At 45.5% G+C, this 14,150-nt stretch overlaps 1 protein-coding gene across 1 annotated transcript in view; it reads right to left on the bottom strand.

The window, feature by feature from the left end:
• HNRNPLL (heterogeneous nuclear ribonucleoprotein L like) overlaps positions 1-14,150 on the bottom strand; it is a 174,980-nt gene that overhangs the window by 115,285 nt on the left and 45,545 nt on the right. Inside the window, exon 2 of the mRNA XM_082249368.1 lies at positions 2,212-2,330. Within this exon, the coding sequence (XP_082105494.1) occupies positions 2,212-2,330 (119 nt within the window). The remainder of the gene's footprint in view (positions 1-2,211; positions 2,331-14,150) is intronic.

Genomic DNA, 14,150 nt, shown 5'->3' with positions numbered 1-14,150 from the left:
TCTACTTCCCTGGGCGGAGTTCTCCTACAACTACAAACAATCCTCTGCTTCTAACAAGTCTCCTTTCTTTGTAGTTTTTGGCCGTCATCCTCTTCCACCTCTGCCGCAGTCTCCCACTCCTTCCTCTGTACCTGCCGTTGACAGTCTTGTACAGGACTTTTCCTCCATCTGGCGAGAAACCCACACTGCTCTCCTCAAGGCTTCCGCCCGTATGAAGGTTCAAGCTGACAAGAGACGCAGATCTCCTCCGGAATTTCGCCCAGGTGACAAGGTGTGGCTCTCCTCTAGGTACATCCGATTTGGGGTCCCAAGTTACAAGTTGGGCCCTCATTTCTTGGGACCCTATAAAATCAAGAGTCGTATCAATCAAGTTTCTTATCAGCTCCATCTTCCTCCCTCCCTCCCTCCGAATCCATAACTCCTTCCATGTCTCCCTTCGTAAACCTGCTGTCTTTAACCGTTTTTCTCCCAAGCTTGTTTCTCCCACCCCTGTCGCCGGTACCTCCGATATATTCTCTGTCAAGGAGATCTTGGCGACCAAGATCTTCCGGGGAAAAAGATATTTTTTGGTCGACTGGGAGGGCTGCGGTCCTGAGGAGAGGTCATGGGAGCCGGAGGAGAACATCCTGGACCGCAGCCTCATCCTCAAGTTCTTCGGTACCAAAAAGAGAGGGAGACCAAAGGGGGGGGGGGTACTGTTACGCTGATCGCTCTGGGCCCCCTGCTGGCCTCGGAGCGCTCACAGCGTATGCCCCCAGGCAGCACTCCAGCGTCTCGGCGTGTGCGTCCCCGCTCTCTAGGGCGCGCCGGGACTCTTAGATTCAAAGGGCCAGTGCACCAGTGATTGGTGCCTGGCCCAAAGTGGTTATTAAGGGTAAAGGTTTGTGAGAGGCAGTGCTGACTTAATTAGGCTTCACCTGTGCACTGCCCATAAATACCTTCTCCCCCCACAGCTTCCTGCCGGATCTTTGTGCCTCTGAGAAAGCGTTCCCTACTGTGTTAGTTTGCCTTGCCTGTTGCCGAACCAGTTGCTACCGACTACTCGCCTTTGAACCTTTGCCGCCTGCCCTAACCTCTGCTACATCCGACTACGCTCTTGCCTACTCCCTGTGTACCACGCCATATCAGCTGCCAGAGAGGTCGAGTTTTTACTAGGGGACACGACCTGGTAGTTACTGCCGCAGCAAATCCATCCCGCCTTGCGGTGGTCTCTGGTGAAGACCAGTAACTGCTTAGAACCGGTCCTCTAGTACAACCCGCGCCATCGCCTCTCTGGTCCAGAGGATCCACTACCAGTCCTGCCGGTTCGTGACAATAACCTATGAACCTGCAGGTGAAGATCTAAGCGAGAGAGAGAGAGAGAAATGTAAAGCTCAGGCATCCTTGAGGAGACAGAGCAGGATGGTCAGGAGGACGTACCGGCCATCCAAGGAAGGGGAAGAAAGGTAGATGGAACCCTGAGTTTTCCAGGGGGGTTTTGCACTAATTTCTACACCCCTTGAAAATTCCAGCTACCCCTGCAGGCTACACCACTGGCCGGGAGTCAGGAACCAGTGCAGCGGGCAGCACCAGCAGGGCACATGTCCTGCATCTTTTGCCTGCTGCCCTATGTACATTACACACACTTGACCCCAGCACTCTGTACTTTACATACTTCTCACCCCTGCACTCTGAAGTAGTCACATTTTAAACCGCTCTTAATTAGTGCAGACTTGCTACACCTACAATTTACTGCAGCACAATCAACAAACCACCTAATTTTCTCCTCTGGTTTTCCAAGGGTGCCAACAAATTTCTATGCCCCTATAGGGAGAGGGGGCTGTAAGGTAAGCTGTGTGGGGCCCCATGATTTCTAATGGCACCCTGCAGCCATGTAGAGCCCAGGGAACTAGTGTTCAACGTTCACTCCTTATCTCTGTACTACCGAAATGTTATATCAGATGTGACTTTTGGTACAGAAGCATGCTAAGTGAATAGGGAATACTGGTTCCCTGCATCTCTGTCACACTGTGAGAAAGACTGGAACACAGAGAAAACAAGACTGTTAAAAACAAGAACTATTCAAACGCATATAACTACAAAGGGTAAAACAAAGGTATGCTGACAGAATCCCCTGCTGACTTTTTTTTTTACCTGGCGCCCAAATTCCCTAGGTTGATCTCAATCAAAAAGAACAGAATTAATATGATGTGTAACTTAAATACACATTACCATATTGTCCCAAACTTCGAAAGAGCCTCCATTAGATCAGCCTCTACCACAGACTCGCACAGCCCTCGCACATGGACAACAGGAGAGACCGATACTTTGTGTTGATTTCCACCTGTGTCCTGAAAAAGATACAAATTATAAATATATTAAAACTTTGACATTAAAAGCTCTGTATGAAGCTTTCCATTCAGTGTGAGACACTATCTTTCTATTCTTCAATAAAATGAGAACACTTCCATACCTCTGTAGCAAATTAATTTAGGTTACTCAAACCCACTGACAGATGTTACTATTTATAAGATTAATTTCAGCAGATGTATAAGAATATAATTGCTGCGGTTTCCAAAGCAAGTAAAGTCCTTTCTTGTATTAACAGAGGCATGGACTCCATAGAGAGAGAGAGAGAGATCATTTTACCCCTGTACAGATCATTAGTAAGACCTCATCTGGAATATGCAGTTCAGTTCTGGGCACCAGTTCTCAAAAAGGATATCGGGGAACTGGAGAAAGTGCAGAGAAGGGCAACCAAACTGATAAGAGGCACGGAGGAGCTCAGCTATGAGAAAAGATTAGAGGAACTGATTTTATTCTCTCTTGAAAAGAGGAGATTTAGGTGGGATATGATCAACATATATAAATACATAAGGGGTCCATATAGTGAACTTCGTGTTGAGTTATTCACTTTAATGTCAACACAGAGGACAAGGGGGCACTCTTTACGTCTAGAGGAAAACAGATTTAATCTCCAAATACGGAAAGGTGTCTTCACTGTAAGAGCTGTGAAAATGTGGAATAGACTCCCTCCAGAGGTGGTTCTGGCCAGCTTACTGGATTGCTTTAAAAAAGGCCTGGATTCTTTCCTGGGTATACATAATATAAGTGGGTACTAATAATTATAGGTAAAGTTAATCCAGGGAATATCCAAATGCCTCTCGGTGGATCAGGAAGGAATTTTTTTCCCCTGTAGCAAATTGGATCATGCTTTGCTGGGGTTTTTCGCCTTCCTCTGGATCAACTGCAGGTATAGGATTGTGTATATGGGATTGTATGGTTGGGTTGTCTTTACGTTTTTTTTGTTTTTTAATGGTTAAGCCAGATGGACTTGGGTCTTTTTTCAACCTAACTATGTAATTATGTTAAACCCATCTTGGCCAATTACCAGTGTTCTTTCCGATTGCCCTCTTACTGTATTGTGGTGAGGCTGTGAATCACCCTACATCACTTAGGGTTTATTCACACGGGCGTTAAAAGCAGCAGTTAAGCCACAGTTTTACCATCCCCCAACAACCCAACTAAAACAGAGAAATGCAGTCCCTCAGGGCTGTACCAATAACATGCCTCAATGCAAATTATACAGGAGGCAAAATAACACCTCCCCATCCCTTCTCAAACACCCTCTAAAAAGCAATCCACCATGGATTACTTTTCAGAGGGGCGGCAATAATAGCCACACATGTGAATGAGCCTTTAGTGCCTTATCGGACAGAAGTAATCGTAATCAACCGTCCTTCGGTAATCCACCTACTGTGAATCAACTGTTGAAAATTACAGCTGAATAAAAGTACATTTCTGTTATCACTGTCAAAACTGCAGGGGTTAAAAAGTAGCTCCTTAGGCAGTGACACAAGTGATTAAATACAATCAGTAAGAAAAGTACAAAGACAAAAGAATTTAGGGAGTGTCAGAAAATCAGAAGTAAGCAAACAACATCTTCTATCTGCATAAGACCATTTAAAGGAATACTCTTAAGTTGGGTACACACGAGCCGAATGTTGGGAGACAAATGCCGGTTAAAAAAACAAACACGTCTGACATTTGGCCCATGTGCATGTTGTTCAGCCGGCTTCTGTTCAACATGCTTGCTGGAAAATCAGCCCCTGATTGACCCCCGATCCGCGCTCTAAACCAGTGGCATAGAGCGCTGACAAGAGTGTTCTGTCCCCCTGCCAGAACACAACAGCTCAGTGGAGGAGATCGCTAAACTAACCTTGCATGGTTTAGTACAGCGGCTCTGACAAGAGCTATCAGTTTCTTTTTGGGTTACACAAAAAAAAAATATGGTTATTGCGTACCCGGCTTTAGAGGCACTCCTGTTTATTTTATTCACACAATCAGAAAAGACCTGGTAGGCAATTCAATTTTAAACTACTCTACCAAAACAGAAAGAAAGATTGTTTGGAGTTCAACTTTAAGATTCAAGCTACAAATTACATTATATTATAATGACAAGTAAAATTTGTCAAGTGCTGAAATCAGAAATCTGTTCTGGTGAAAAAAGTGTACTGCAAACACAAAAGGATTGTATATATATATGAAAAAAAAAATCACAATTTGGCCAATGGAACTACATGGATATTCATTCTGTGCAAATGTGAGCAAAATCCAATGTTATAAGGCTATTTTCTCTCCAGGTAGAATGTTGTTTATTCATCAAAAATAAAATGTTTTGTGAAAATACCACATTATGGGCACTAGATGGAGCTGACAATCATAGTAAATACGTACTTATTTCCTATGATCATCAACTCCATCTAGTGGCCATAATATGGTAAATTTCCAGATTCATTCTACTTCTCTGGAGAAAAAAATGGCCTAGTAAAATTTGATTTTGCCCCCAGGTGCACAAAAAAACATGCAAGCAGTTTCACAGGACTAAATGGTTCTGCTAACGTTTTATAAATAAACCCTATAGCAGACCTGGTTATTTTACATCCTTTGGCTGTCCTTGTCTGGTCCCTCCAGTGTCACTGGACAGACAGGCTCAGGGAGATTAGCAGCAAAGCTGCAAGCACTTGAAGGAGAACCTGAGGAGCCAATTGATACAGCAGGGAGGCTCGGTTGTGGTGCGAGGATGTCTCCTAGTCAAACTCCATGCGCGAAGCGCACTGCGCATTCGGATGCGGCACTGGAGGGGGGGGGGAATGAGCGGAAGTTCCACTTTCGTGTGGAACTCCACTTTAAGCAGAATTTACATAGTTACATAGTAGATGAGGTTGAATAGAGACAATAGTCCATCCAGTTCAACTTGTGTAGGCGTGCGTGGCCATAATCCTCATACCCCTTAATGTTCTGATCCTTGAGATGTACATCCAAGAACCTTTTGAAAGTAGCCATACTCCCCGCAGAAACTACCACACTTCCACACTCTTGTAGCCCTAACAGTAAAGAACCCCCTGCGTTGCCTTAGGTCAAAACGCTTCTCCTCTAATCGCATTGTATGTCCTCGAGTCCTCATGCAATCCTTGCGACTGAATAGCTTTTTTTCTATGCTGAGATCACCATTGAGGTATTTATAAATTGCTATCATGTCTCCTCTCGGGCAACTCTTCTCCAGGATGAATAAATTAAGCGATTGTAAACGCTCTTCATAGTTAAGGTCCTCCGATCCCCTAATTAGTTTAGTTGCCCTTCTCTGGACTCTCTCCAGCTCCAACACATCCCTCCTGAGGACTGGCGACCAGAACTGGACACAATACTCCAGATGCGGTCGGACCAGTGTTTTAGTGGTAGGATTATAGTTTTAACTCTGGAATACATCCCTTTCTTTATGCATGCTAATATTCTCCCGGCTTTGGCAGCTGCCGCTTGACTTTGCATGCTATTGCTTAGTCTATCCTCTACCAGGTCTTTCTCCATTTTTGATTCCCCCAAAGGACCCACCTAAAGTGTATTGTGCTTTTATGTTTTTAGTCACCAAGTGCAAAACCTTACACTTCTCCACATTAAACCTCATTTGCCATGTCATTGCCCACTCTGTTATTTGGTTCAGGTCATTCTGTAGGATATCTGCCATATGCTGTGCAGTTATTGCCCCGCCCAATTTTGTGTCATCTGCAAAAACCGATATAGAACTACTGATCCCGTCCTCAATGCTGTTTATGAATAAATTGAACAGGGTCGGTCCCAGGACTGAGCTTTGGGGAACCCCACTTACCACCCCAGACCAGTCTGAGTATGCGCTATTCATTACCACCCTATTGACATGCCCTTTTAGGCAGTTCCGTATCTAAGAGCAAACCTTGTGGTCGATGCCTGCAGACCTTATTTCATAAATTAAGCGCTTGTTGGGAACTGTATCAAACACCTTAGTGAAATCCAGGTACACCACATCCACTGGTTTCTCCCTATCTAGCTCACAGCTCACCTCCTCGTACCATGCTAGATTGGTTTGACAAGAACGCCCTTTAGTAAACTCGTGCTGATTACTGCTGATGATGTTGTTGTCTTTAGCAAACTCTACGATATAGTCCCTTATCCCCTCCAGAAGTTTACATACTATCGATGTCAGACTGACCGGCCTATAATTTCCCAGGACAAGCCTCTGCCCTTTTTTGAATATCGGTATCACGTTAGCTTTCCTCCAACCCCCTGGTACATTTCCTGTCATAATACTGTCAGCAAAGATCAGGAACAGTGGTCTAGATATAGTTTTACTAAGTTCTTTGAGTACTCTCGGATGTAAGCCATCCGGGCCTGGTGATTTATTTGTGTTAATTTTATGCAGCCTTTCCCTGATTTCACCCTCTGTTAGCCATAGCGGCAAGTCCTGTGAATTACTGCTAACCATACAGTCATGGTCAGCGTACCCCTCCTTTTCCTGTGTAAAGACTGAGGAGAAAAAAGCATTAAGTACAGGTTGCCTTTTCAGTGTCCTCTGTAACCATCCTCCCCTCATCGTTAATTATGTGTGCAACATGCTCTGCCTTTGTTTTTTTGCTGTTGATATATTTAAAGAATTTTTTAGGGTTCTTTTTACTATCCTCCGCTATTTGTCTCTCAAAGTTGATTTTAGCCATTTTGATTTCGTATTTACTTTTCTTATTTGCCTTCTTGTATTGCTGGAAAGCTGATAATGTGTCCTCTGATTTATATTTCTTGAAGGCCATTTTTTTTCCCCTAGTATTTTTTTTTAACATTACGGTTTAGCCAGCCAGGTTTGGCTTTGTCTCTTCTAAATTTATTTCCCATAGGAATTGAACTGCGAGATGCATTTGTTTTAATATGTTCCTAAAGCATTCCCATTTTTCCTCCGTGGTCCGTGTTCTTAGGGTTTGGTCCCAGTTTACCCTTTCCATCATTGAGCACAATTTGGGAAAGTTTGCCCTTCTGAAGTTTAGGGTTCTTATGTTCCCGTCTTGCATTGTTATATTGTTATTTACGCTAAATGTGATCATCCTGTGATCCCTAGAGCCCAGGTTGTCCTGGACTCCTACCTCCTAAGATTAGGTCTGGGTCATTAGTGATCAATAGATCCAGCACTGCATTATCTCTAGTAGGAGAATCCACCAACTGAGACATATAGTTGTCCTGTAAGGTTTCAATGAAGAGACGGGCCTTCTGTGAGTGTGTAGTCCCCTCTTCCCAGTCAATGTCGGGAAGTCCCCTAATATGATGACCCAACAGTGATATAAATTCAAGCTCCACCTCCTCCCTTTGGTTGGGTGGCCTATAACAAACCCCCAAAATTACTTTTCCCTTTTCTTCTTTCCTATGGAGTTCTACCTACACAGATTCTAACTCCGTAATCATCCCTTCAATAATATCATTCCTCTCTATCACCCTTACATTATTCTTGACATAGAGACATACCCCTTCCCCTCTTTTTCCTACCCTGTCCTTCCGGTACACAGAATACCCTTGGATATTGGCCAGCCAGTCATGTGAGGGGTCGAACCAAGTTTCTGTTATTCCCACAAGGTCAATGTCCTTGCCAGGGAACTAGCCGGAGAATAAACACTCATAGACCTGACACATTAGCCAGTTCTCAACATGGCCACGCCCGCATGAATACGCACACACGTATTGCAAACGCATGTCCGCTAGGGCGAAGACGTGTGCGTGCTGGCGCACAGAGTGGACATCCAATCCTAGCACCCTCTGGCCTTTAAAAGGATATCTGTGGCACATGAACTTTGCTGACTGGTCTTCAGCTTCCTGTTTCCTATGTTTGCTGCTGCTTCTGATCACCTGTTGTCAACCCGGCTTGTTCTTGGATTCCTCTTGTCTTGCTCCCAGCTCTGACCTCGGATTGTTCACGGATCTTCTCTTGTCATCTGCCCTGTGTATGACCCCGGCTTGCCTAACCACGACTCTGCTATCCGATCTGCTGACCACTGGCTTACTGACCTCTGCTTCTGTCCCCGACTACGCCTTCGGCTGTGCCTTGTCTGCTGTGATCTGCCTTGGTATCCACCTGCTGTACCCTGCCTGCAGAACCTGCTTCCAGTACTTACCTGTTGATCCTGCCAGCTGCACTCTCCATTACAAACTACTTCCTGCTGTGTGCAGTCTGCAACTTCCACAGCACTCCTGGGTCCTAGTGCTCACCTCCTCTGGTGTTCACCTGCAGAGAGATCTACCTACCACCAACCCTCATCTGGGGCACAGCTGGCAATCCCTGCTACTTTGGGCTTCGTGCTTCCTGTTACCACCTTCAGGGACACCAAGCACTCAGCCACAAGGAGAGCCCTCTCAGCATTTCGGCTTCAGGACCAGGTACGTGACAGTCCTCCTCATGTACTAACATTTCCAACTCACCCATTTTATTGGCTAGGCTCCTGGCATTTGCATATACCCCTCTTAGATTTGTGGAAGTTGGTAGTGAATGGTAAATTAAAAAAGGGGGGTCTGAGCGCTTATGGATCTTATCTAAACCAGTGGTGTAAATTAATCAAAACGTGTAAATTAATCCAAAAGAGGCTGCTGCTGACTAATAAGGTGTACTGCCTTTAAAAGTGAAAAGATTTGTGAGTCAGCGCTGCCCTCTTATTTCTGACATACTGTGTAATAAAACTATAAATATAATAAAGTGCAAAGGTGCAAATCGCATTACCATCTGTATGGATCCTAGTAAAATCCATAAACATACAATTAAATATCTTTAACAAAATAAAATTATACTTTATAAATGATCAAGTGCTAGTTGTGCTTTTCAATCAATAAATAACCAAATTAATAAATATATAAATATAAAATGAAAATAGTCCTTCAATAAATCAGTTGATAGTGAACAAAAGGTGCTTCAGTGCAGTATTCACATAAAAAGTGCTGGTGCTCCCCTTGGGTGGCCCCACTCAGCAGAAAGATGTAGATACTGCGCTTTGTATCTGGATATGACGATAGCTGGATAATCCCACACTGATCCTATATCTCTACAGGGTTGCTGGTAATATCGCTGGCTGTGTATTTCCTCATTTAAACAAAACAAGAATAGCCCGCCATGGTGAAGTACATTATGAAAGTTTATTAAAATAAAAGAATCACACTTACAATGTTGCAGGTAATAAAATGCGGTCTGGTCTGATGGACGCTGCTCTCGCAGCGTGCGTTCCACCGACCGGAAGTAGTAGGGGCTGACGTCACACGCTCTCTGCCTCACTAGACACTGCGTTTCTCCCTCCTATTGGGCGTTCTCAATAGCTCACCCAAGGGGAGCACCAGAACTTTTGGTAGTGAATGGTGCTTATTCTTATTCCTGTTTGGTCTGAGGTTTGCCTGCACATACCCCCCAATTGACGTTTCGGATCTATTGTCGCTGCTGACCCTAATAATACCTTCTGTCATTTGCTCCCTTCTGACTGATTCTACTTCTGAGCCCTCCCCCCGTCTCCTAGTTTAAAAGCCCCTCCAACTTGGTGGTCATCTTTCTCCCCAAAAGAGCTGTACCGTCCCCATTAAGGTGCAGCACTTCCTTACTAAAGAGCTGGTAGCCAACTGAGAAGTCAGCCCAGTTCTCCAGGAACCTGAACCCCTCCTTCCTACACCAGTTCCTCAGCCACTTGTTAAGTTCCCTAATCTCCTTCTGCCTCTCCAGTGTGGCTCGAGGTACCGGCAGTATGTCAGAGAAAACCACCTTGGAGGTGCTATTCCTCAATCTATTCCCTAAGTCCCTGAAATCGTTCTTTAGGATCCTCCACCTTCCTCTTACTTGGTCATTGGTACCCACATGTACCATGACCGCTGGGTCGTCCCCAGCCCCGCCCAATAATCTGTCTACCCGATCCGCGATGTGCCGAACTCGAGCGCCTGGTAAACAACATACTGTTCGGCTACCACGATGGTTTTGACAGATTGCCCTCTCTGTCCTCTTGATAATTGAGTCCCCCACTACCACAAACTGTCTAACCTTCCCTGTGTCTCGGCCCCCCTCTTTCCTGGAGCCGCTGCTCCCCTGGTAGCTGGGGGAGGGCGCATGCTCCAACACTGCCAACCCTGAGCTGATATCCCCATCAACATGCAACTTGGCATATTTGTTGCGGTGTTCCAACTCAGGACTGGCACTCTACCCTTCCTAACGGTCACCCAACTGCCTACCTCTGATGCCTGCGTCTCCTCTTCTCCTCCCTCCTCTATGCTGGCCCCTGTCAGCACCTGATGGGTAATGTCCAAGCTCCTTTGCAGGTTGATGCTACGCAGTGTTGCCACTTTGTTCTCTAGATCCAGGATCTGAGCTTCCAGAGAAACAAGTCGCTCACATATTGCACAGCAGTATTCGCCCTCGATTGGTTCATCAAGGAACGCATACCCAATCCTGTCAGACATTATTACCCACTACTCTATGGGGATAATTAGTAACGACCTGCTATTCCTTACCTACTCTACCTCTATCTCCCCTGGTACTAACCCTAAGGTACTCACCAGTCGCTAAGATACTCACCAGTCCTCCCAGGTACTCACCAGTAACAAGGTATTCCCTGCCCGACGGTTACTCCCAGGCGCACGCTACTCGGTCGCAAGAAAGTCACATGCTACTCAGTCTCAAGAAAGTCACTCAATTGCAGATCGCAGTCGGTCACAGATCGCAGTCGGTCGCAGGCCGCACTCAGTCGCAGGCCGCACTCAGGGGCAGGCCGCACTCAGTGGCAGGCCGCACTCAGTCGCAGGCCGCACTCAGTCGCAGGCCGCACTCAGTGGCAGGCCGCACTCAGTCGCAGGCCGCACTCAGTGGCAGGCCGCACTCAGTCGCAGGCCGCACTCAGTCGCCGTCAGTCACAGTCAGTCGCTGGTTCAGCCTATTTAAGTTCAGCCTATTCATTTGGCCCTCCACAACAGTCCCAGTTTCTAATGCGGCCCCTTAGGAAAATGAATTACTCGCCCCTGCCCTAAGGTCAATTTATTAATGTTTTCATTACTCACACATTTTTCTAATCTGATTCAGTTGGAAAAATGTGTAAATTGTGGGTAAAAGTAGTGCAAAAACATTTATTAATGGAACCTAGAGACATTTTTTTTTTTACCCAAGTTGAAAGTTTCTCTCGATTTTTATCTGTCAGGACATAAAGATGAGTCCTTACACTCCTAAGTCGATGCTTCACAACTAGAGAGTTTCTTTTTTCTAATTAAAACATATTTTAAATTAACTAAAAGACATTACCTTACTCAGAAGCTGGTGCAGCACATAAAAAGTTACGTTGTTTACAGCTGGAAGAAAATGCCAGTCAGGTGACCTGCTCATCTCCAAATCACAGAGCTTTCTCATTCTATGTATGAAGTGCAAAAAAGATTCTGTGTGCAAGCTGCTTGCTCTGGGGGCACTTGGCAGGGGGGACAAGAGCGCTCGCAGGGGACCCAAGAAGAGAAGGATCGGGAAAAGCAAAGCAAATAGAATGCTAAGATGCATGACTGGAGGGATCACCAGCAGGAAGGAGGAGGTTCCAATTCCCCTATAAAGATCTTTAGTGGGACCTCATTTAGAATACTGTGCCCAGTTCTGGGGGCTTCACTTACAGAAAGATAATGATGAAATAGAACGAGTCCAGAGACGGGTAACAAAAATGGTTAAAGGCTTGGGGGATAAAACATATCAAGAGCGACTTCAGGAACTTTATATGTATAGTCTGGAGAAAAGAATGGAAAGGGGAGACATGATTGAAACCTTTAAATACATCAGGAGGGTGAAAAGGTTTAGAAGGGCATTTTTTCAATATGAAATCAAAATCAAGAACACGGGGACATGACCTCAAACTAACTGGAGGAAAGTTCAAAACTCTCTTATCTTAAAAAAAGTATTATTTTACTGAAAGGGTAGTTGAAGTTTGGAATAAACTAACAGCAGAAGTAGTGAGACAGTCAAATGTAAATGGCTTCAAACATGCTTGGGACAAACATAGATAGACTCGATGGACTACTCAGGCCATTTCTGCCATCACTTTTCTATGTTTCTATCAGGGCTGCTCTATGCAAAACTGCTGCATAGAGCAGGTAAGTTTATTATAACATGGTTGTTATTTTAAAAAATACCTTTAATATTACTTTAACCACTTTTCGACCAGCCGCCGCAAATGTTCTGCGGCAGGCTGGCTCGTACAGGCAAAGCCCCCTACATGTACGGTGCTCGTTCCCAGGGCCCTGGGGCGCACTCCCGCACACCCCCGGCCCCGCTGATGGTCTGATTCGGTTCCGAACCGATAAGTCATCAGGTCCAGGCCAATGATTTTTGGCCTGGACCTGCTGATCGGTCCTGACCAATCACAGACCTAGCTGTGCCTGTGAACTGCAAACACAGGCACAAAAAAGGTCATCTCTCTCCCCTCCCAAAATCCTTTTTGGATTTCATCGAGAGAAGAGAGAGGACCAAAACGTGAGTACTGCACCAAGCACACCCACACACAGGTAGATAGGCACATTTAACCCCCGATCACCCCCCCCCCCCAGTTAACCCCTACACCCCCTGTCACATTGCACACTGTATACAGTATATAGCAGTTTTCTATATTTCTGTATTAGTGTGCCTTGTGACATCATTTAGCGCTAGAGACCGTTACTTTTAGGCTTAGGATACCCGCCACCCCCCCAATAAAGATTTAATCCCCTGATCACCCCCAGTTAACCCCTTCCCCCCCTGTCACATTGCACACTATATTCAGGTACCATAGTGGTTTTCTGTATTCCTGTAATAGTGTGATTGTGACTTCAGTTAGCGCTAGCGAGTTAGTTTCTATCCCAAGTAGGTTTTGGGTCCCCGCCACCCCCAGTTAACCCCTACACCCCCTGTCACATTGCACACTATAGACCGTATATAGCATTTATCTATATTTCTGTAATAGTGTGACTTGGTTACCGCTTGCGACCGTTACTTTTAGGCTTAGGATACCTGCCACCCCCCCATGAAGATTTAACCCCCTGATCCCCCCCTGATCACCCCGTTAACCCCTTCACCCCCTGTCACATCGCACACAATTTACAGTATATAGCTTTTTTCTGTATTTCTGTATTAGTGTGATTGTGACTTAAATTAGCGCTAGCGAGTTAGTTCCTGTCCCAAATAGGCTTAGGATACCCGACAACCCCCCCCCCAAAAAATATTTAACCCCCTGATTACCCCCAGTTAACCCCTTCATTGCCCTGTCACAGTGTCACTTTTATAGTGTACAGTTTTTTTTCTGATCACTATTATTAGTGTCACAGGTAACATTAGTTAGCGTTAGCGTCAGTCTAGGACAGCGCAGATCCCCGCCGCATAGTTAGAAATATTAGTTAACCCCTTGAATACCACATACACACACATACACCTCCACTACTAGTATAGTATCTGAACGGATCAATATCTTTGATCTGATCAGAACCATACTAGCGTCCCCAATAGTTTAGGCGCCCCAAAACGCAGCGTTAGCAGGATCAGTCACGACACCTGCTAGCACCTGCGTTAAGCCCCTCCGCCCACCCCACCCCACCCAGGCAAGTGAGCAATAGATTACTGTCACTTCCAAAAAACACAACACACAAAACCGCTGCTTAGGCAGAGTCAGACCTGATTCCTGCTAGCACTAGCAGTTTTTTGGTAGCGGTTGAAATAGTCCTTGACAACCAGGTGCTTTATTACCTGTGAGTGACACTACTGTACCTGTAAAAATTGCAGGGTGCTCGCATGGAGCAGAGCGCCAGTACAAGTGCTGCTCACACTTCTGGTGAACTGGCAAGCACCAGCGGCCTAGTACACC

Source organism: Pelophylax lessonae (assembly GCF_965119305.1).
Source record: "Pelophylax lessonae genome assembly, chromosome: 3".
NCBI classification, from domain to species: Eukaryota; Metazoa; Chordata; class Amphibia; order Anura; family Ranidae; genus Pelophylax; species Pelophylax lessonae.
This window is presented reverse-complemented; position numbering and strand designations above follow the sequence as displayed.